The sequence below is a fragment of the Trichomycterus rosablanca genome, chromosome 17 (assembly GCF_030014385.1).
Source record: "Trichomycterus rosablanca isolate fTriRos1 chromosome 17, fTriRos1.hap1, whole genome shotgun sequence".
Taxonomy (NCBI): Eukaryota; Metazoa; Chordata; class Actinopteri; order Siluriformes; family Trichomycteridae; genus Trichomycterus; species Trichomycterus rosablanca.
This window is the reverse complement of record NC_086004.1, coordinates 28,839,634-28,864,331: the sequence shown is the minus strand read 5'-3', so window position 1 is coordinate 28,864,331 and position 24,698 is coordinate 28,839,634. Positions and strand designations below refer to the sequence as shown.

Here is a 24,698-nt window from a genome sequence, read left to right as displayed (position 1 = left end):
TGTTTCATTTTATTATTATATTTTTTTCTTTTTTGCATTATCCACCTTTTTGTAACCAGTCTAGTTGTTGTTCAAATTCCCAGTCACCATGAAGAACCAGAAGCTTCATCATAATTACGTCTCATTGCATGAAACCTTTTAACCAATCACAAATTTTATAATGAAACCAGCTGCAATTTGCACTAGAATATTGTTTTTAAAATGATTTCTGCATTAATATCTGCTACTTTTAATGAAAAAATTTCTTTTTATGCATACTCCTTTTTCATATTTATACACTTGGTTGAAATGTGAAGTGGATATTTACACCAGAAGTGTTTGAATGTTTGTATCTTTCAACTATATATTTGATGTAAAACATTTACAACACAATTTTACCTTCACTTGCTTGGAAAAATTAAATCTAATTGTCAAACATTACGTGGAAATAATTTTAAATATAAACAACCTTTTATATTTAATATAATTTAGATTAAAGTCAAGCTAGTACTAGATAACTTACTAAAGCTGCTGCATAGTTGTCTTGGGTCCTTAAAGTCCTGGGTCTTTAAATGCAAGGAGTTCCAAGTGGGCATGTTCTCTGTGCATGTGTGGCACCTTCACATGATGTGGCATGGTCTACAATGTCATCTCACCACTGTGCAAGCATTAGAATTTAAAGAAAACACTTTTGCAGCCAAAGGAGGTTATAACAGTTATTAGATACAAGAGTTCACAAACTTTAACCAGGAATATAGATGTGAATAGATGTGATGATAGATAGATAGATAGATAGATAGATAGATAGATAGATAGATAGATAGATAGATAGATAGATAGATAGATAGATACTTTATTCATCCCAAAAGAAATTAAAGAATAATAAGTAATAAATGCAGAAATGACACATCCAAACACAAAAATACAAAACCGCTGTTTTTATTTCAAAACATTACAGCTTTATGGCACATCTGTTCTGTTTCAAATCACAACAGGATCAAAAACATCCTGCAATTAATGAAAACAATCACAATCAACTTGGTTCCCTCAATCAAAAGAAAATTTATATAAAGTCTTGTAAAAAAAAAAACAGTAAGGCTAAATATAAAAGCACTTGGTTACAAAAACCTCTGATCAAAATATATATTTATATAATTTACACATATAAATCTGTATAAACATCTTGATTATCATATGTACCCTTTAAAGCACATTATTATTATGTTATTACCGTGTACGTCGATCAGCATATACCGATAATCACCTAAATAAGATGCCGTGATATTCACACACATCATATTTCTTATATTGGACGATTTAAAGTTTAGTCTCTGCCTCCAGGTTCCACGCGTGAGTAGAGAGCGAGTGAACAACACAAGCCACATGTATTGATCTTATGTACATGTAAGGAAGCTTTAAGGAGTGTCTATGTAAGGAATTTAGGAAGGGAGTCTATTGCAGTCATAAACTGAGCATATATAACGTGTCATAGTGGGCGTCTTTGAAAGGAACTTAGAAGAAGCCTCGAAGGAATGTAAAGAACAGTACTGAGGAGCTTATGGAGGCAGTACGGAGCTCATTTGGGAAAAAAAACCCTGATTTGGACTGAGAAATGATGTTTATGTATGTAATAACATTTTAAACAGGTATGGTGATGGAGTCGTCATGTTTTTTCTGCAAATGTTAACACTTACTTCTGATTTTATTAACTTTAAAAATAATAGCACTAAAACTAAAACTACTTAGAGACTCACTAGAAAGAATTTACTGGAAGGACTTTAAACATGGAAGCAAATCGATTGTCCACGGCCAGGGTGAGTATAAAAACACCAAGTCTGCCAGGTCATTACAGTGTCATTAATATGTGATCATTAAGGGCAACTGTGGAAGACAAGACAAGGAAAACCAAAAGAAATCTAGATGATCCAGAGGCATTTATGGCTGATTGAGTTTTATTAAAGCTCTTTAACTATATGCACCAAAGGTATATTTTTTAAATCATCTTTTTATGCATTTTACCCATTTTACAATTCAGCATTGCCAATCCGCTGCTGGGGACCCTGACAGCGTCGAAGTAGGGTGTATATTCGCCTGATACACACTCCCTCTGGTGTTTGCGCAGTCCTAACAATCCCTTCTTATTCTCCCATACTTGGCGCCATGCCTGATCTCTGCACTCCTCTACTTTCTGTACAGCAACCAAGGTCCATACACAGCTTTGATAACCACAACCTTTAGTCCAGTCTTTCCCACCCAACACACTGGAAGCCAATTTTATCTGCTGACCGGTAGCAGAGTCCAAGAGATTCAAACCCGGGAGTGCAGAATCTCAGTGCTGCCGAGCTAGTGGATTATCCCGCTGCGCCACCCAAGCTCACATACTCTTAATAGCAAAAAGAAGCAACATTTGATGTCCGAGGAAGCACAGGGGTAAATCTATTACTCATTGGGTTGTGTTTCAGCCAGTGGCACAGGAAACAGTGCAGAAGTATAAAAAGTCCTAAAACAAAAACAGAAAGGCTGCTAGCTGGCTACAACAGAAGTTCACAAGCTGTGATCTCTGCCAATGAGGGTGGTACTAAGTTTTAGAAGTCTTGCACATGCAACCATTATTTTTATATATAAGTGTGTGTTAAGATTTGCAGAAAAGCTTTTCAGTTTGGTCCACATGTGTTTATTACTTAAATTTTAAATAAGAGAATGCAAAACTGTTCTTAAAAGTGTAATCTAATGAGGAAAGAACGCAAATGATAACACAGTGAGTGTTGTGTGTGTGTGGAGTTCACATGAAGTTTTGTTCTTTATCTGTGAAGATAAAAATATAATTGAAATGTGAAACAGGTCAGACAGAATTCGATCCGTGGAACATGCCATGATCCTGGTTTAATCCCATGTGGAACTCCTGAGTCCAGTCCAACACCAGCGGTTTACACAAACCACAACAACGCAACTGGAAAAAGTTCACCAGGTTCTTAAACACCCCACGACTGAAAGAAAAACACAAGACAGGACAGAAAACATCAACGTACAAATGTGAACTCTGTCAAGATTTACTATGACACAGCGGTGTTAAAAAGTATTGCCATTTTACTGAACCGTATGTACACATGTACTTACTTGAACGGATTCTGTCGGAGAGATACAGGTTGAGGAAGTTTTCCATGTCCTCGCATCAAACTCATTCTCTCTGCTGTGGTCAGTCCAAAAAACGCCACCTAAGAACCAAACAGATTAACACAGAGGTTATGGTCTTCAGTGGGCACAATGATCTGTACAACTGGAAGTCGGTGGTAACCCAGCACTTATATAGTTAAGAACAAAACAATAAGCAGATTGCTGTTATTGCTGTTATTCGGTTTGGGTGGTAAACTGTGTGTGTGTGTGTGTGTGTGTGTGTGTGTGTGTGTGTGTGTGTATGTACCTGGACCAGTTGTTGTATGAGCGTAACACTGGTCCACCCCAAGTGCAGAAGGCTGATAATGCAGATGTATGTGACCCAGGGTGAACAGGTGAGCAGCCCAGTAACTGCATCCCACACGCCACCTGCGACCCCGCCCACGCAGTGCTGAGACCAGTCTGTAAAACACACACACACACACACACACTTAATCTGTGTTTTACAACAATACCCAACATGCAATATTTACTAAAGCTGATTATTTTACTAAATTGTAAGTCTCTTTGGATTAAAGCGTCTGCTAAATGCTTAACTTACACACAAAACTGCCGTATATCATCCAGACACAATGCTGATTGAACGTGATGAGGAACAGAACAAAGTAGTGATGATTTCTGGCACCTGGAGGAAGCAAGAAAAACAAGAAAGAGAGAGAAAATAAACATCATGTTGGAAAAGCAGATAAAAAAACAATTGAATTTAATGAGAATGACATGCTGCTGTACAGGTGAATCTATCGGATTGATTCTTAATAACAGCATGTATTATCTACAGCAGTTCGATATAAAGGAAGATGATTTTGTGTTGGAAATCTTTAATTCTCTGCGTAGACAGTCTCTTAAGGGGGAAGTTTATGTAGGGATGAGGGGTGTGTGTGTGTGTTACCTATGCAACCGTTGATCCAGAGAGAGTGATGGTCCTGTTTAGCAATGCAGGAGTTACAGTAAAAACAGTGCTGAGCTCTCATCGGCTTCCTCATCTACACACACACACACACACAAACACACACATTTTAAACACTTAAATCGTCACTGTCCGATGAAAAACTTCACAGAAAAAAGAAAAAACTTTTCCCTCTGACAGTAACGGTGCAAACAAACCACATATGGCGACATTTAGATACAATTCAGCACAGAAATAAAAATATATCTTTATCAGGTCGTCAGTCCGTCGGTTTCATATGTAAAATGGACTTACGTGTACAAATATAAATCATGTTTACAATCATGCAATTGAATAACCTGAATTAACTGTATAGATGAATTATTATGCATTTCTCAAACAGAACCGGAGGGGAAGGAGGAGGAGATACGAGGTTTTGATGGACAGGTCTAACAGCCAATAGAGATACTCGTTAAAGAGACTCTGTGATTTTTCATCTTTTCATTGGTCATTTTGATATTCGCTGCTATGGACAGACAGACATTTATACCCACAATCAACACGTAATAAAAGTGAAAACCGCTAAAAGTGGAGATACGTGTTTTTCATCGGACAGCGACGATATACAGATGCAAGAACATGCCTGATTGGTTTTACTATGTTTGTAGCAACAAGCACACTACATGGCTTCCTTAACGACCATTCTGACACACTGTTCTACACAGTGACTGAAAGTAGCACTCTGAAAGAAAAAGGGTACAAATACACTTGCAAATTTGTCATTTCCAATTCTCTTCTGCAGTTCCTTTGTCACTTGCACAAGACTAGTTCAGTCGTTGCAGCTTCCTTTTCCCCTGCCAGCACTACACCTCTCCACTAAATAAGCATAATAATGAACACACGGCTAGGTCGACAGCACTGCTGAGAATCAAACTGGAGATCTCGAGCTCTCAGCAGTGTTGGGCTGGAGTATTATAACATACTGTTCAGAAATAGGTGCGTTCTGAGCTCTGACCCCCTCCTCATTAAACTATTTTTAATAATTATTTAATGAAGTTAATTTTGAGCCAGGCCTTCCACATACAACATTAGTGCCTGACCTCACACATGCTTTTTTTCTTTACTGAATAGGAATAAATTCCCACAGACACACTTCAAGTAATAGTGGAAATTAACAGAGTAACTTTATATTTATGTCCATGGTTTCTGAATGAGATTATCGACAACCTCAAGGTCAGGTGTCCTCATACTTTGGCAATACAAGGTATGTACATGTGGTTACCTAGCAGGTACTATGTGTGTTACTTACCATACACGAGGTGCAGAAGATCCTGGGGTCAAGACATCCAGCTTCTGCTAGAACTACAATATTCTGCACACAAAAACACACAACCAACCAATCAGAAAGTAATCTTATCACAGGCATGAAAAAGAGTTTTTAGGGGCACTACAGTGGCACAGGCGTCTGATGCACCAGCCCACCACCGCAATGAGATCCGAGGTCAAATCTTAGCTGTGCTATCAACTGGCCAGGCCCCCTTCCCACCAAAGGCTAGGTTTACGTAACACCATGTGTCTTTCTGTACTTGTGAACCCAGCCTGGGATTCAAACCCCTGGAACTCCAGCAGCGTGGCTGCCACATGAGACTGAAGCTGTAAATATGGTGTTAATAACAACAAGCTATTTGTAGCAAGTGCGTTTTGATGTAGAAAAATAAAGTCTAGTGCCGGAAAAAGCCAATCAGATACATTCATTAAACAAAGGTACAGAGCAGGAACTAAAACAGACCTGCTCCCTCTGGTAAAAAGTACAACCAGACTGGTTTAACCCAACAGGAAGGATATGGTGAGTCAAAAAAACACACTCAACAACTGTGGTGAGCAGAAAAGAATCTCAAAATGCACAGCACAGTGAACATTCAGACCTCTGGGCCACACAAGCAGGAGACCATGATAAGAAATATCAATAATACAGCACCACCAAAGCAAAAAACAGACACGACAAGAATCAGTGTTTTATGTTAGTTTTATTGGTCTTGTATTATAACCCCCACCCAATCTAGTCGTTACCCTGAATGCGTCTTCTATACTGATTCGACCCTTCACCGCTGACTGAGGACGCCTCTCAACTGACATACGCCCCCTCCGGCACGTACAGTCAGTACAGACTGCATTTTTCACCTGCACGAGTCGAGTTCATACACTTGACGGGCACTGTGTACGGAGGGCCTCACCCCCATCAGCGTTATTCCTCAGCCCTGTGCAGGCGCCATCAGTCAGCCAGCAGGGGCCGCAGTCGCACCAGTTATGAGGACCTATGGTCCGACTTTCTTACCCTCTAACCTTGAACAACAGCCAATCGTTGTTCATGCTGCCGCCCAGCCCAGTCGGAAAGGCAGAGCTGAGATTCAATACAATGTATTCGAAACCCCAACTCTGGCACGCTAGCGTACTTTACCGCTGCGCCACCTGAGCGGCTATATGTGTTCAGTCTTAAATTATGAAGGAATTTGAGGATTATTTCTGTATTATCTTGGGTGAGGATTTATTTTAATGTATTGATCATATGCAGTCTTTGTTTTTCTGTGTTTTATGGTGATTGGTATCTGACATCCTTGGCTAAGCCCTGAATCTTCTCCTAGTGTTTGTGTAAGTAAGTGTTGGTGTGTCAATCTGGAACGGCCTATTCTACATCTACTGTAGATTACTTGGTCTGTACGTTTTCCATAATGTATTTTTGGTTTATTTCTGACGTTGGGATGAATCTAGTGTCGTTTATTGTTTGTTTCTTTGTTCCATTTGTTTTAAATGTACTTGTTTATAAGGGGTTTGATGTCCGTTAGTGGAAGCGTAATATATCAAACTAATATTGCCTGTGAGTTCTTTTATGGTGCTCTGTATTTTGATTATTGTTGGATGTTTGACTGTGTAGAATCAGTCTGCTCACCTTCTTCTTCTCCTCTTCGGTCAGCCTGATGACGCCGGGGTCTGTTCTGAGGGTACGCAGGTAATAATAGAGCAGAGCTGATACATTCACAATGAACATCACCTGTCCCATAGGACTGATGCCCTGTGATCATCCGGTTAAGGTTTATCAGACATGCAGAATAACACTCAGGTCTATACAGTATGATATTATATGTTCTGTAGTCAAGTCATGTGCAAGGATATCAGGAAGGAACCAGAGGAACCAAGTAACCACCATCCAGAGTACTGAGGCAGTGAGTAACGTAGCAGGAATCAGAGCCTGGACTGCTGCACTCGCCATCTTCCTATGGTCATAAATGAAAAAACACTTACAAGCAAGTAATAGAATGCCATAGCAGTCCACCGTAGGTCAAACTTAACTCATCAACTCAAGGAAAAAAAACAGATATCAGGTGAGACGGCGTCTTTACCTGCTACTGAAGTTGATGAAGGCCATGATACTCGCAAGTAGCACACCTTTCAGCAACCACGAATCCGAACGCATGTCCAGTATCGCTCCTACTGCCCACATTACACACACAGTGAAAATATTCAGCACATACACCTGCAATAAACACACACACACACACAGGCTTGTAATAGATTTTCATTCAATCCTGCACACATCACCATCACACCTCTTGAAGTGATTGGGGTTGAATATTTCCATTTGCAGCTGCACATAGTGTGTGTGTGTGTGTGTGTGTGTGTGTGTGTACCCGGTAGCTGGTGAGCACTCTCAGGCAGGGTGAGCTGGACTTGTTGCGTTCGTTCTTCACCACATTCAGCATGTGGATCAGCAGGGGACTGTTCACCTGGTGTGCCAAATCCAACGGGGTGTGACCCTAAACATAGACACACACACACCCACCCACACAAGGACATACACAGGTCACGTTACGTCTCTTATATATCAGTGTATTACAGTTTATTCACTTTATTATTTTTAAAATAGTACATTAATATATCGGCTAATCACTGAATCGACACATGAACGTAAAATTCATTTATGGTTATCACTTACGTAAAAAGTATAAGTATAAACATCCCTACAAACAAGTATAAACAGCAGACCCCAAAAAGGAGGACATCAGACCCCAACAAAGGAGAACAGAAGACCCCAAAAATAGAGAACAGCAGACCCCAAAAAAGGAAGAACATCAGACGCCCCAAAAAAGGAGAACATCAGACCCCAAAAAGGAAGAACATCAGACGCCCCAAAAAAGGAGAACATCAGACCCCAAAACGAAAGACATCAAACTCCAAAAAGGAGGGCATCAGACCCTAAAAAGGAGGGCACAAGACCCCAAAACAGAGGAAATCAGACTCCAAAAAGGAAGGCATCAAACCCCCAAAAAGGAGAACATCTACACTACTTATTTTTTTATTTTTATATTTTGTGTTTATGCATTTTCCCCCCTTTTTTTCTCCCTTTTAAAGCGTCCAATTGCCCGATTGCGTCATGCTTCCTCTCCACCAATGCCGATCCCTGCTCTGATTGAGGAGAACGAAGCTAACCCACGCCCCCTCCAACAAGTGGGCAGCAACCGTATGCATTTTATCACCTACACTTTGACGAGTGCAATGCGGATCAGTTCTGTGTACGGAGAAACACACCCTGACAGCACTCTTTTACCCGTCTCTGTGCAGGCGCCATCAATCAGCCAGCAGAGGTCGTAATTGCATCGGTCATGAGAGAGAGAGAGACCCCATCCGGCTTAGTCCCGCCCATATCTGAACAACAGGCCAATCGTCGTTCATGTGGACGCTCAGCCCAGCCGGCAGGCAGAGCTGAGACTCGATACGACGTGTTCAAGATCCCAGCTCTGGTGTTCCAGTGTGTGTTTTTACCGCTGCACCACCTGAGCGGCCCACAACATTCGTTTTAGCGTATTAGTTCCTCACGTCGGCGTTCTGCAGATCGATGCCGGCTCCAGACTCCAACAAAATGTGAACGGCGTCCACGTTTCCGGCGAGTACGGCGCAATGCAGCGGCGAGTTCCTGTTCATTTTATCCACAGCGTTCACAGACGCGTTACACCTCAGCAGGAAGTTGGTCGGCTCAGGGCTGAAATGCACAACACACACAAACGCAATATAAACAAATACATCAGTGAAATATCATAACATAAGAACATCAGGGGTGATAAAATGCAGGTGATGTTACCCGATGATTTTCTGAGCAGCGAGCATCAGTGAGGTCTGTCCGTTTATATCTGGTGTGTCCACTTCCTGTCAACACAAACATCTCAGATCATTGGAATGTTGATTAATGCACTGCTGATTGCTTTTTAAGTTATGATAGAACATCAGACATCAGACCCCAAGAAGGAGAACATCAGACCCCAAACAGGACAACATCAGACCCCTAAAAAGAGGGCATCATACTCCAAAACAGAGGACATCATACTCCAAAAAGGAGAACATCAGCCCCCCCCCCCCCCCCCCCCAAAAAAAGGAGGGCATGAGACACCAAAAACGAGAACATCAGACCCCCCCAAAAAGGAGGGCATCAGACCCGAAAAAGGAGGGCATCATACCCTAAAAAAAGGACATCAGACCCCCCAAAAACGAGAACATCAGACCCTAAAAAAGAAGAACATCAAACACCCTCAAGAAGGAGGGAATAAGACCCCAAAAAGGAGGGCATCAGACCTTCAAAAAGGAGGGCATCAGACGCCAAAAAGAAGGGCATCAGACACCAAAAAGGAGGGCATCAGACATCAGACCCCAAAAACAAGAACATCAGACCCTAAAAAGGAGAACATCAAACCCCCCCAAAATGCAGGGGATCAGACCCCCCCAAGGAGGGCATCAGACCCCCCAAAAAAACATCAGATCCCTAAAAGGAGGGCATCAGACCCCAAAACAGAGGACATCAGACTCCAAAAAGGAGAACATCAGACCACCCAATATGGAAGACATTCGACCCCAAACAGTCTCACCTGTCCCTTGGCCATCAGGTAAGCTGCTATGGGCATGTGCTGGAAGAGAACGGCGAGGTGGAGGCCGAGGTAACCTTCTTTATCCGCCAGAGTCGGATCAGCACCGTAACGCATCAAGTGTATCACCATCTGCAGGTGACCCTGTCTGATACACACACACACACACACACACACAAATAACATATACATACAGACATACAGTCTAGTCCAGGCCCTTTAATAAAACATGAAATATTTAGCCAACAGTGATCATCTAGCAGATGTGGGGCTTGAACAAGCAACATTCTGATCACCAGTCCTGTACCTTTAACCACTGAGCTACCACTGTCACTGTTAATAATGTCTGAGCTGAAAATCATTCTCTTCTTTTTGTTGTTTATGTTTATTATGAATAAAATAGTGTGGATACTGACCTTATAGCCCAGTGCAGGGGGGTCGAGTTTAAATCTCCTCCCAACTGATCCACTATTGCACCTTTAGATATGAAATACCTGTAACACACACACACACACACACACACACACACACACACACACACACACACACACGTAGAAACGTCCGATACAAAACACACAGACAGGTTGGTTGGCAGGTTTAATGTGAAAGAAACAGACAGGTAGATAATGTGTCAGGTAGAGAAATCAAGCCCTTACTTGATGAGATCTAATCTGTTATTAATTGCAGCCCAGTGCAGCAGAGTGACGTTTTCTTTATCAGGCAGTCGAACATCATAACCAGCTTCCACCAGCTCCCTACACCGATCGAATGCTCCGAACCTTGAATATAAAACCAAAATATGACATTTATTTAGCCTGGTCGTGATGTTTAATACTGAGCAGTGAGGTGAGTGTGTGTATCATACTGTGCCGCTTTAACGATGTCCCAGCTGCTGCTGTCCTCCACTGGTGCGAACTTTTTCGGGAGCTGCGATGGGTCGAGCATTCCTTCACCCTTCTGCATGAACTGGAAACCGGGCATGAAGCCGGGAGCATGGCCACCGTGCCCACCATGCCCGTGTCCGTGACACTGCCCGTGGCCGCCGTGACTGTGCCCAGCATTATGCTGGTTGTGAGAGTGAGACTGAAAATAAAGAATAAAGAAAAAAACACAGTTATGTTCAGCTATTAAATGTCTTTATCTTAACTGCCACATATACAGAAAGGGCCGGTCTGTGCAATTTATACCAGAAGTGCTCTAAACAAACACTTTTAGTCAAGAAATGGTCTGACTGCTGCTTTTTATAGAAATTTGTTAAAGAAGGGGTTGAGTGGCTAAACAACAAGCACAAAGAACATTACAGCATTAAAAATTAAAAGACTGGTGAGTATTTTTAATATTAAGATACAATTTTATCAGAGTGGCAAGGTCAACTTTATTTTACTGGTTTTAAGAAATGTCAATAAGTCACTTTAAAAAACTAAAAGTAGATATCTAGCCAATTTTATGCGGGCAATAATTCTATTTTTGCATTTTCCATCTAATTTATCGTAGAGATGAAAACATTCAACAAAAACAATTTGTTCTGATTGAAAAAAAAAAAAACTGTTTAAGTGAATGCTCTTCGAGTTAGCATGGTGTCAGTACCATATTTATATATTTATAATCATATATTATATTATTTCCCAGTTCGACATTAGTGCATTAGTTTTATACTGATCAAAATAAATAAAAAAATACAAACAGTGCTGTGATTGAGTTTTACACAAAACAGCAGTTTCAGTGATCTTAACAGATGAAACTAGGTGCTCACAACATTGAATATGTTCAAAACTCTGTTTCAGGCTTTTACAGGAATGATGAAGACAGGGCTTATTTACTCTGCAGGTTTAGATTCACACCTTGTACTACATGTAGGTATGTAAATGACTGTGTACGTTTATGACTTTAGTGATTTCAATAGTGTGGGATTAATAGAAGCACTTTAGCTCATTCTACAGGTAACCTGACTTCGACTCTTTGTTTACTGCTGATAAAGAACAAGAACGTTTCATTATTTAAATTTCAGTAAAATTTCAGATTTTAATCTGCTTCCCTTCTTTACAAACGTGAGTACTTATAGGGACAGCTGTAGCCTAATGGAAAGGACTTTGAGCTATCAACTGAAAAGTTGAAAGTTTGAATTCCAGCTTTGCCATGCAGCCACTGTTTGGCCCTTGAGCAAGACCCTTAATCCTGTTTGCTCCAGGGGCGCTGTACGATGGCTGACCCTGCAATCTGACCCCAGCTTCCAAACAAGCAGTCAGTGTCACTGCAGTGCTGAGAATGTTCCACCACCTAAATAATACCTGCTCTGTTTTGGTCCTGTGGGGGTGCTGACCATTGAAGGACAGCATGAAAGGAGGCTAACAAAGCATGTAGAGAAACAGATGGACTACAGTCAGTAATTGTAGAACTACAAAGTGCTTCTATATGGTAAGTGGAGCTGATAACATGGACAGTGAGTGTAGAAACAAGGAGGTGGTTTTAATGTTATGGCTGATCGGTGTATATGTGCATATCAGTAATAATTAATAAAGTGTAGCAAATGTAACTCTTGTAAATGATCTAAATTAGAATTGTTTATGTATTTATCAGACATTATTATTTCCAAATAGGATAATTTAAATTATAATTCATTCTAATGATCAGACTCAGCTGGTCTGTGTAAACACTATTTTAGTTTGATTCCGTTCTTTTTATTTAGACCTGTTACTAGTAATAAAAACTGAACAATTTATTATTTTATAAATCACAATTTAAGTACTTATTTATCCCTAATTAATATTTATTAATGTCACTGATGTATGATGAATTATTTGCACTGTGGATCTGTGTGTACAGAAGCTATTTAATACTATAACCATAATTACATACATTATTAATACCAGTAATTACATACATTATTCACAGTTCAAATAAATAAATAAATGATTTTAAATCTGACAGTTTAACGCTGAATTAGCTGCTAAGCTACAAAGCTAACACAATACGTGTAGTTAACAACCTGCTAGCTCTGATGCTAATTATAAATATACAATCTTCAACATTTCATTACAGACAGTAAAAATACGTACTCCGTTTCCTTCAGCCCAGTCCATCCTTGTTAATTTATTATTAAAGTCAATATGAAATGGTTTATTATAAATTTCATAAGACACTGAGAGAAGCGAATGATAATGCTCTACACCTATCGAGTCAGATTTTTACTTCCTGGTTAGGATTCCTGCGCGCTGATTGGTCAGTCTACGGCGCATCACGCGCGCCCTCTGCAGGTAGAATGTAGCAGTGCAGGAAACGCCACCTGAGTTTCATTTCTACGTTTTCCAAATAAACACACAAAACTAAAAAACAAACGAAGATCTACTGTAAAAACCAACAAACTGGATTAAAATAATCATTGTTTAATTCTAATGTATTAGAACTGCTGGTCTCACTTATTGCTGCTGGTCTCACTGAGAGCCACGAAAGTTTCGCTGATGGATGGATGGATGGATGGATGGATGGATGGATGGATAGATAGATAGATAGATAGATAGATAGATAGATAGATAGATAGATAGATAGATAGATAGATAGACAGACAGACATATGGATATATATATATATATATATATATACAGTATAGTCAACTAATTTACATTGATTTGAAGAGGTCATAAGATGCACCACTGTAAGACTGAATTCATTGCTTCCTACTGAACAATTTTGCTTTATATAATATTTTATTTAATAATATATTTAAGATAAACCATTATTTTTCATGATTTTATAAAAAACTGCACTAAAAACTGCTGTTATCAGAACCCATCAATACAGGAAAAATATTACATTACATATCATTCAGTTAAATGACTTTATAGCGCTTTATTATGTTTATTCTGCACAAACCTCTCTTCTTTACACAGCACGTCAGTCTCAATCTACGGACGGTCGGGCACCTCGTTCTGCACATGCGCACATCCGCACTGGACTTCACACCGTTATTTTAACCCACCGTCTCTGCCTCCACACAGAACTTACAGCGAAATATAAATGTCGTGTTTTCAGTTATTTTACTCTGAAACATGAGTCTGCCAAATTACGTGCTTGTGTACTTCTGTAAAGATGAAATTCCTGCCACATGTGTTATTGAGTCAGAGCTTACTGAAGGTCAAAATAATCTGACAAGATCTCATCGACGGCTAAACTGTTGTCGTCAACTTACAGTGAGAAATGAAAACAAGACGTTCATCAAGCGGCGCCCTGCTAAACTTCAACAGTTTATAATAATAAAAAACATGAATATTATCTCTGAAATATTAAAAGTGGTCATTGTAGAAAGTCGAAAACAATTTTTAAAATATGCATCAAATTGCTCCAAAAACAAGTTGTATTTTATCAAGTGTAACCCACATTACATACTACAACTCTTATACTGACACTTATCCTTTATTACATAATAAAAAAAAACAGATTTTTATTCATTTAGTGTTATTAGTTCTTTAATTTGTGCATATTTATGTAATAGTTACTACATAAGTATAACATTTTCAAAGATGAGTCTATGAATACTTGTGGAACATCACAGTACAGAGTATATTTACCTACACAGACACAGAAAATAAATGTTCTGACTTTGTATTTTTTGCAGTACATGATGTTAAAAGTGAAGCGTGAGTCTTCTGTTCTTCAGGTTTGCCACCTGGAGGCAGTGTGATCCTGTAGTAGTAGTAGGCAGTAATTCAGTCTGGTCAGGATCTTCATTCATCACAGGGCATCAGACACTCACTCACAGTTAGGGCTATTTTATATATAACAGATGTACCATGTCGCATTTGATGAGATGAAGGGAATGCTTTAAAATGTAATTCAGAGAGAACTACACACCATGTCCAGCAGTGACTACTCTGCCAGCCAGGTTTATAGAACAGCTAGGATTTAAACTTGAGAGCTCAAGTTCTCAGATCTCACATTACTACTGGTACCCAGAGCTCCTGAAGAGTGATTATTAGTTTCTTTATTTCCTCTTTGACCAAGGCACTTACCCGGACGCCCAATCTGTTCAGACGGCCAAATCTAAAAAGGTCCAACGTTCCATTCCAAAATCTTTGAGCCAGTCCAGAGAGTCCAGAAAACACTCAAAATATTTTGTTTTATATCTTTTGCCCTGATCATGTCGTGCCACAATTTGATTTTATTAATAGCTTTTAAAGTATTTGTCATATTGCTCCAGAACAAGTTGTATATTATCAAGTGTAACCCACATTACATACTACAACTCTTATACTGACACTGTCACCCTTTATTACACAATAAAAACAGATTTTTATTAATAACTTCAATAGCTTTTAAAGTATCCGTCATATTGCTCTAAAAGAAGTTGTATTTTATCAGGTGTAACCCACATTACATCCTACAACTCTTATACTGACACTGTCACCCTTTAGGATTGCACACCATGCACACATGCACACGGTACCACAACAAAACACATCAGAGCAGGAGGGGAGGAGCGAGGTGAGCATGTAAGATGTGAGAGGAGCGAGTCTGTACAGACATGGTCTTCACCTTCTGGCAAAATGGGAGAAACGTGCTGAATGTAGCGGAGAAAAAGTAAAACTAAAGTATCGATCCCATCACACTAGTATCGATCCGATACCAATACCAATGTTGGTATCGATAATATCGATATTTGGATCGATCCGCCCACCACTAGTTTTCAGAAGACAAACATTTCTGAAGTAAAGTAAGTTGTAGCTGCTTGTCTTGGATGTCAAAAATTATCATTTGCTATTATTAAGCACCGTTCAAAAGCTATTGAAGAAAGAAATATGAATATGCGAATATGAAAACAACTTTACCGCAGTTGGAAAAACTCACGATGTTTTCATTATAGCTGATTAAGAGTAAATTACATCAATCAAAAATCAAACTCACAACATAGAAAAGCACAGACATGCCTGATGCTTATTTTTCTCTGAATAAAAAAGATTAGACAATCGTGAAGTACAAACAGGTGGATCATGATGGTGAAGGACTTTATAAAAATGTGTATCTTTGTGTTTTCATTGTTAAGTCTTGTGTAATCAGACCATAAGAGTCTCGACATCCTTTTAAGATTAAGGGTGAATGTGTGCGCTCTACATTAGTACTGAACATTAATGCATTCTGAAGTGTAATTAGGAGTCAGAGAGTATTAGTGTTTCTCTTTATGCACAGAACCATTATGTAAATAAAAAGCATTAAGGAATCAATATAGAGATGCATTAACTATTAAACCACCCGCTCACTCACTCACTCGCTCGCTCGCTCACTGAGAGGCTGGAGATGCTTTTAAGATTCTCCTTCTGTCCTTCTTTATTTCTTTATTTATCTCTCTGTCTGTTTTTCTGTTTTAAAGAAGGTTAATAAAAAGGGAAATGAGAGAGAGAGAGAGAGAGAGAGAGAGAGCTTTTAGCATTAGAGATGGTCACAAAGTCACCATTCTTTTACTAACAACACACACAGACGCACAGACACACAAAAACACAGACATACTTACACACACAGACTAGAAAAATACACCAACACACACACCGGTATGGTAGAAGGGCTTGTATTGTTGGTTAGGGTGTAGGATGGAAGGTCTGGTTAGAACAATGTTTATAAAAGTTTGTTTGTTTATTAGGATTTTAACATCATGTTTTACACTTTGGTCACATTCATGACAGAAATGGTAGCTACTCATTACACAAGACTCATCAGTTCACAAGATATCAAACACAGTCATGGACAATTTTGTATCTCCAGTTAACCTCACTTGCATGTTTTTGGACTGTGGGAGGAAACCGGAGCACCCGGAGTAAATCCACGCAGACACGGGGAGAACATGCAAACTCCACACAGAAAGGACCCGGACCGCTCCACCTGGGAATCGAACCCAGGACCTTCTTGCTGTGAGGTGACAGTGCTACCCACTGAGCCACCGTGCCGTCCTTATAAAAGTTGAGGCAGTGGTAATTGCGATAGTGGTAGTTGGTAGTCTAGTGGTTAAGGTACTGGACTAGTAATCCAAAGGTCACTGGTTCAAGCCCCATTATTGCCAGGTTGCCACTGTTGAACCTTTTAGCAAGGCCCTTAACCCTTAGTTGCTTAGACAGTATACTGTCACAGTACTGTAAGTTGCTTTGGATAAAAGTGCTGAAATGTAATGTAAATGGTAGTAAGAGAGATGTTGTTGGTTGGGATTGTTGGAGTTGGTGGTAGAGGATTTCTGGCATGTTCATTTGTTTTATCTATAAATGTATATATTTATGTTATCTAAATTTATTTTATTTAGCGCTGTTGCCTCATAGCAAGAAGGGCAGCCAGGGTACTTTCTGTGTAGAGTTTGCATGTTCTCCTTGTGTCCCTGTAGCTTTCTTTTGAACGCTCCTGTTTTCTCCCACAGTCCAAGGCCATGTGTGTGTTGTGTGTGTGTGTGTGTTGTGTGTCTGCCCCATGATGGACTGGCAACCTCTTTTGCCTAATAAATATGACCCACTGTGACCTTGACCAAGGTAAAACGATAATAAAACAGACAATAATTGATAAAAGACACTATTGATTTATTATTTTAGATCTCATGGTTCTGTTTAGTTAAAATATAATTTCTTTATCATGTGATGAAATAATAATAACTTATAATGAATAATGATTTATGTGCATGTTATAAACTGATTGTTGGTTGATTAAGGTAATTTAGTGTCCCGTATACCGTCTGATAAATTTGGCTTTTTGGTTTTAATCTTTAAGAAAGCAAAATAAATAATTTAAAAAAACAAAACCGTGCTTTTTTATTTGCACATAAACTGTAACAAAAGCACAAAAATGATAATAATAATAATAATAATATAGATTTAATAGCTAGACTTGTTTTGTGCATCACAGAATGCACCCCCCCACCATACACACACACACACACGCACGAATCAGAATGAACCTTATTCATAAAATTCACTTTATACATACATGTATCTTTCAGATAAATATAAACACACACAGAGAGTAATCATACTCACATCTCTCACATGGTAACACACATTATAAGCTCTCATGTTCAGGACAGTTACTGTATTATACAAAAACAATTCATTAATAAACACACGCTGTGAGGTTTAAAGCTGTGTGAAGCAGTTTAACTGCGGTAAAGTTGATCCTGAACATAATATACAGCATAAACAACATTTCATTTATTTAAATAGTGATTTAAAATCATCATCCTGTCTTAATGCTTTATAAAAAATATAATATAATATATCAAATAATAATAATAATAACAAGAAGAAAAAGAAGAAGACATAATCAGTACTTAAAGTTGGTGATGTATAATAATAGGACCCCATTGTATCACCTTGTATAATAATAATAATAATAACAATAATAATAGTAATAATATGAATAATAATAATAATAATAACAATAATAATAGTAATAATATGAATAATAATAACAATAATAATAATAATAGTAATAATAATAATAATAACAATATTAATAATAATAATAATAGTGATAATAATAACAATAATAGTAATAATAGTAATAATAATAATAATAACAATATTAATAATAATAATAATAGTGATAATAATAACAATAATAGTAAAAATAATAATAATAATAACAATATTAATAATAATAATAACAATATTAATAATAATAATAACAATAAAAGTAATAATAATAATAATAATAATAATAATAATACAAATAATAATAATAAAAATATAATAATAATAATAGTAATAATAATAATTCATTCATTCATTAATTACTAATAAGGATGGGTATGTTCAGGTAGAGGGGTTGGGCAGGTCGAAGATGATAGGTGGGTTGGTTGGTTGGAAGTTGACGGTGCAGGTGGAAGCATTTATAAACGTGGTGTAGCCGTCTGTCATAATCCCATAACCTAGAAGAGAAGTGAGCAGAGTTAATGTTAAAACACACACACACACACACCACAAAAATGCTATAAAGTAGTATAAAATAATGTGTGTGTGTGTGTGTGTGTGTGTGTGTGTGTGTACCTTCATGTATCCCGCCGAACACGTGGAGCTTTGGTCGCACTCGTTGCTGTATGGTGTTCAGTAACTCAACACATCCGATACGCTGCAGATCCTTAGGAACCCAATCACGAAATCCTACACACACACACACTACAGATCAGCTTATACACAATAAATCCTTCTTAATATTTATAATAAGCTTAAATATCCAAACACACAATAATTAATCACAACAGTTTATCATATATATATATATATATATATATATATATATATATATATATATATATATATATATATATATACGTATATATATATATATATATATACGTATATATATGTATATATCATGCTGGTCTTGTTATGAACATTTCTCTAAAAGGATTTCACTCCAAAACCCAAATGAAAACATGGTCGACCCCTTTGCTAAACTGCAAAATATCATCATAATAATGTGTAAGTAAACATTCTGCTTCTGTAGTTTCACTGTTAATCACTGGAGCCAAAATTCTACCCCATGTGCCTTTAAATGACAGGTACGTATCAGCATCCGAACCTTAATAAACCTCGACTGCAACCACAAAAGTGTTCCTAATAATTAGATTACACACAAAAATAAATGCAGGTTTTTAATGGTTTCACACCAACAAGAATAAAAATAATCCGTTTACATTTACGGCCTTGCTCAGGGGTCCAACAGTGACAACTTTGCTTATCAGTATATTACCATCAGTACATTAATAAATATCAAGAGCTTCATTAGGTTAATTAGACTAACCGAGGGGCGGGCCATGGGTCATTAGGATGTCGATGCCCTCTGGGATCAAATTCCACTTATCCAGCAGAGACTGTCCACGGGGGAGATTAAACCCCCATCCATTAAACCAGGGGGTCCTGTTATACACACACACACACACAGGTAGGTAAGTGAGTAGGTGAGTGAGTATATGAGTGAATGAGTAAATGGGTGAGTGAGTGAGTGAGTGAGTGCCCTTTTGCCCTTCTGTTCACATCAAAACTGCAGGTTTTTCTTCTCCTGCATCCCGAGGGTCGTAACTTCGCCCCTGAAGGAGACAAACAACCCCCCGTCACCCCCCTCACCCCACCAAACTGCTTTCTGCCCTTGAGTTGAGTGTGTATTTATCAGGTTGAGCATTGCCATTGATCTTCACATGTATTACACACACACACACACACACTGCACCCCAGTGTCCTGCGTTATTACAAGGTCTGTGCACATTGTTTTATAATTCTCTAGCTGCCAAAATTAATAAGAAAATAGAAATATTTAAATGCCAAGTGTCATGTTATAACAAACGTTATTTAAAGTATAGTTTTGAGATGAATGTTATTCAGCTGTACAGTCATGCAGCACACTTGAGTTTTTATTTATACATCATTTATGGGTTGATTTAACATTATAAACAAACACAGGTAGTCAGGGTTAATACAGCAGGCCGTCTGTGTTTGTTTATAATGTTAAATCCACCCATAAATTATGCATTTGCAATTTAATCTTCCTGCTTTCTCACCACTAAATAGAAATTTAGTACAAAAACTCCTAATAGTGCATCAGTGAGCTAACTAAGTATAAAGGTCACTCACCAGGGCGTCCCGTATATCCGGAAGCCTTTAACGGTAACATCCGAGTCCTGAAGGTAAACACAGTTGGTCAGGAGCGACTGCACGTTATCGAAATCCTCCGGTTTGAGTTTGGAGACGGACGGGAATCGATAATAATCCTGTTTCACCAGGTCGGCCATAAAATCCTTATCGAAGGTGAGCTCATGATTCCCCGCTATCACCACCTTACACTCATACGGTAAAGAACCTGTACACACACACACACACATACACAGTGGGGACCAAAATATAAGACTTAGTAACTAACCTCTACAGTTTCATTACTTTATTTTATTTTATTTATTTATTATTTATTTATGCATCTTCTCCTTTCCTCCCAATTTAGCGCAGTCAGTTTATCCTCCGCTGCTGGAGACTCACGCTCCCTCCGATGCTTGCGCAGTCCACAATCCCTCCTTTATTCGCCCATACTTTTCAGTGGATTCACACATGAGGCCAGAATTTGCACGTGAAGAGCCACGCCCCGATCTCCAGCCTCCTTCACTTCCTGTACAGGCGCCTTGGGCTTCCCCAGTCTTTTCCCACACTGCAGTCTTTAATGGGCAATTTTGTCTGTGGCAGGCATTGCCAATTATGCCCGCTGGGGGGTGGCAAGCTGACTGGAGTTTCAAACTCGGGGAGTTCAGAATCCCAGCACTGGTGTGCTAGCGGATTATCCGGCTACGCCACCCGGGCGCCCACATTTCTTTATTTTTAATAAAGAGGTTATTAAGGTGTTCGAAAGGCACAGTGGTCTAACACGCTGCCTCAACACCGCTGAGATCCAAGTTTGAATTGTAGCAGTGCTATCGACCAACTGTGTGCTTACACACAGGCATGATCGGCCTGTATAGGAGGGAGAGGTTGAAAATTCAGTACAGCTGCATACAGGTACAGATACCTGCACTGGTAATGAATGATCTGTAGAGCTTAGCGCGTCTCTTTATGACATCGGTTGCAGATTTGGGTCGTTTATCTCTAAGTTAAATCAACCACACAGGTATAAATAGGACAGTTTTAAACAGTAGGTAAGAGGATTTGTGTACCTAACCAGTCGTTGAACTTTTTGACCTCAGACGGGAGGCCAAGTTCGGTAAAATCTCCGGCGTGTAACAGCACGTCTCCGTACGGCATCTGAATCCCGTCCGTCCGAGAGTGTGTGTCTGATACACACACAAAGCGAGTGTGACCGCTCGGTTTTGGGCTGTCGTAGGGTACAGGGTCCACCCTAAAATACAGTACACACAGTAATACACACTTGCATACACATGCACCGTAATAATCTGTCATTATTATTCAGGATGATCTGATTTTAAGTGTAAATTTATGATTTTATGCAGTCATTACGTGCAGGTCTGCACATTTATTTTATTATTCACAGTTTATTTTAATTGTGGTTCTGATGTTAGAGAAGGTCGGGGGAATTCTGCTGAACTGTTTTGACATTCAATAATCAAATGTGGCCTCTTTATTCTGTTTTGACTCACACTCACATGCTTTTAAGCATTTTAATGTTGTTTTAAACAGTGGCTCAAGTTTACCTGACACTCCCAACATGCTGCCATGAAAAATCACTGTATTATATGCACCCTGTAATACCCCTCTGGGTTTGAATCCAAGTGGTGCTAGTGGGCAGTGGAGCGTCTGCACAGACATGATTGGCAGTCTGAGGGGTGGAATGGCTAAAGCTATATGATGGATTGGCACCCTGTCCAGGATATTTTTGACTTGTGCCCAGTGATTCATGGTGAAAACGGACCCTCCACATCCCTGACCAGGATGACCAGTAGATGAAAATAAATCTAATCATAGCCAACTGGTTTATCAACAATATAAGTGATCGTCTGATGGACTAGGGCCTTAACTTTATAAGGTGGATAGGGTGGTGCACTACTGCTGGGATCTAGGGTTCGAATCCCCACCTTTGCTTTTGAGCATCTACTGTACATACATGCATGACTGGCTATGTCTGAGGAAGGGGGCTGGTCGATGCCCCCTGAATGGATTGCCATCCTGTGCTGCATTAACTGAGGGATTCTGGACCCAGATTCACCACAACCCTGACCAGGATAAAGCAGGGGAAACACAATGATGGTGATTCATTTTCATTAAATATTTGCAGATTTGGGATTTAAATGATCCCTTATTGGAGAAATTTTTTCCACTATAGTCCATGAAAGTTCATTATACTAAACACACAAGAGTATCACTCATCTACGCCACAGGGTTTTACCAATTCATCCCGATGGATCATCTCTATTTACTCCAGAATGATTAATTACATGAGTCCAGATCACTGCGTCTACAATTATAAAAACTATAATACTCAAATTTAACACCCCAACATCTTATAATGCCAAAATAATCCCAAAGTCAAATATATCCCCCCCACACACACACCCTCACATCTTTAGTTTATGTTGAATTTCATAAATCCCAGCCAGCCAATCAGATCCTCAGATCACTATCTAAACAAGATCTCGCTTTCCCAGAACAGAGGATTTATTCTCTCTACCCATACAGACGGGTGAGGGGGGAGTCGGCTCCCCCAGACAGGGTAATTAGAGGAAGTCGGGAGCGCAGGGGGGTTCAGTCCCCACAGGACTCCAGACATACACACGCATGTAAATGATAAAATAATAAACTGAACGGTACTGAGGTCTTCAGGTGCGCCGACGGGATGGAAATGTGCAGGACTTAAAAGATGCAGAAATGCATGCTGGGACAACTTTGTTATACCACTGTTTTATCCTGGTCAGGGTTGCGGCGGGTCCAATTTATGGGACGAAAGGTTGGAAACACCCCGGATAGATTGCATGTCCATCACAGGGCACAAACACACTCACACTCACACTAAGGGTAATTTTAGTTGCTCCTATAAGCCAAACTGCCTGTTTTTGGACTTCTGGGAGAAAACCAAAGCATTAACCAATAATTAGTCGCAGTAATGTGGATAAAACCAGGTGTAAATTTCAGTGTAAATACTCACATGTGTACGTGCGGAGGTTGGAAGCGACTCTGGTTGATGTTGTAGTGGGTGAAGGCCTGAGTGGGGTTCGAACTGTACTCGTCCACGCTGATCCTGACCTTATCGTGTACCAAAGCCCTGTGTTCCATACCGTCCACCATAAACACTCACTTATACACACACAGGAATGTTCAGCACTGTGATGCCCGAGCAGCCTGAGATACCCACATCGTCCCGTACGGAGGAACCTTAGAGCATGGAGAGAGAGAGAGGAAAATATAACTGCACTGTAGAGATCTGTGTGTGTATGACTTGAGTGTCTTATATATACATACGTCTTTATTAAGGTTTTAGATTTGCTACAGTCATACAATATATGTAAAGTACAGGCGCCTTTCAGTCTTTGTTGTGTATGTTTTAATAGTGTCTACTTTTACTGCTGTATAATGCTACTGCATCTATCTATCTATCTATCTATCTATCTATCTATCTATCTATCTATCTATCTATCTATCTATCTATCTATCTGTCCGTCTGTCTGTCTGTCTAACTATCTATTTATCTTTCTGTCTGTTTGTCTGTCTGTCTATCTATCCAGGGACGACACAATAGCTTGGTGGGTAGCACTGTCGCCTTACAGCAAGAAAGTCCTGGGTTCGATTCCCAGGAGGAGAGCTCTGCAGTGGTTTCCTTTCACAGTCTAAAAACGTGCAAGTGTGGTGAACTGGAGATTGTGTTTGATAACATTTACATTTTCAGCATTTGGCAGACGCTTTTTCCAAAGTGACTTACAGTACTGTGACAGTATATTGTCTATGCAATCGATGGTTAAGGGCCTTGCTCAAGGGCCACGTGGCAGCCTGGCAATGGCTGAGCTTGAAGCAGCAACCTTTTGGTTACTAGTCCAGTACGTTAACCACTAGGCTACAACTGCCACAGTATCAACTGCTTGACTGATAATTAGATGAAAGTTGCAAGACTATAATATAAATTGCTTCTTAAATTATTATTATGCATGTACAAATTAGTTGTGGTGTTTATTAGTTAGTTTAAACCCCTCCACAACCAATTAATCCCTAAAATACTTGCACTGTATTCAGCCACATTTGTAAGTCACTTTGGATAAAAGATTCCACTAAATGCTGTAAATGTAAATATATCTATATACACAA

General features: G+C 39.2%; 2 protein-coding genes across 2 annotated transcripts; both read right to left on the bottom strand.

Moving 5' to 3' along the window:
- Positions 1 to 948: 948 nt before the first annotated feature.
- On the bottom strand, positions 949 to 13,087 carry zdhhc13 (zinc finger DHHC-type palmitoyltransferase 13). Its single transcript, XM_063012491.1, has 17 exons — positions 13,005 to 13,087; positions 10,814 to 11,031; positions 10,605 to 10,727; positions 10,365 to 10,442; positions 9,952 to 10,096; positions 9,174 to 9,238; positions 8,912 to 9,074; positions 7,726 to 7,851; positions 7,438 to 7,571; positions 7,211 to 7,311; positions 6,987 to 7,111; positions 5,349 to 5,411; positions 4,043 to 4,136; positions 3,695 to 3,778; positions 3,401 to 3,555; positions 3,097 to 3,194; positions 949 to 2,966 (listed from the first exon to the last, which is right to left on the bottom strand). The coding sequence occupies exons 1-17, from the start codon at positions 13,026 to 13,028 to the stop codon at positions 2,822 to 2,824; spliced, it is 1,941 nt and encodes a 646-aa protein (XP_062868561.1). The 5' UTR covers positions 13,029 to 13,087; the 3' UTR covers positions 949 to 2,821.
- A 5,635-nt stretch (positions 13,088 to 18,722) lies between these two features.
- On the bottom strand, positions 18,723 to 23,675 carry mpped2a (metallophosphoesterase domain containing 2a). The gene is made up of 6 exons (XM_063013448.1): positions 23,548 to 23,675; positions 21,605 to 21,786; positions 20,541 to 20,766; positions 19,714 to 19,829; positions 18,957 to 19,070; positions 18,723 to 18,838 (listed from the first exon to the last, which is right to left on the bottom strand). The coding sequence occupies exons 1-6, from the start codon at positions 23,673 to 23,675 to the stop codon at positions 18,723 to 18,725; spliced, it is 882 nt and encodes a 293-aa protein (XP_062869518.1).
- Positions 23,676 to 24,698: the final 1,023 nt, after the last annotated feature.

Bases quoted from the DNA above. Each gene is read 5' to 3' on its own strand.
- zdhhc13 (XM_063012491.1), bottom strand. From the start codon at position 13,028: ATGGACTGGGCTGAAGGAAACGGA. The intron at 11,032-13,004 runs GTACGTATTTTT...CTTTATTTTCAG, and splicing joins ACTGGGCTGAAGGAAACGGA to TCTCACTCTCACAACCAGCA. The intron at 7,572-7,725 runs GTACACACACAC...TGTTTATTGCAG, and splicing joins GAGTGCTCACCAGCTACCGG to GTGTATGTGCTGAATATTTT.
- mpped2a (XM_063013448.1), bottom strand. From the start codon at position 23,675: ATGGAACACAGGGCTTTGGTACACGATAAGGTCAGGATCAGCGTGGAC. The intron at 20,767-21,604 runs GTACACAAATCC...GTGTGTGTACAG, and splicing joins AAAGTTCAACGACTGGTTAG to GTTCTTTACCGTATGAGTGT. The intron at 19,830-20,540 runs GTGAGTGACCTT...TGTGTATAACAG, and splicing joins CGGATATACGGGACGCCCTG to GACCCCCTGGTTTAATGGAT.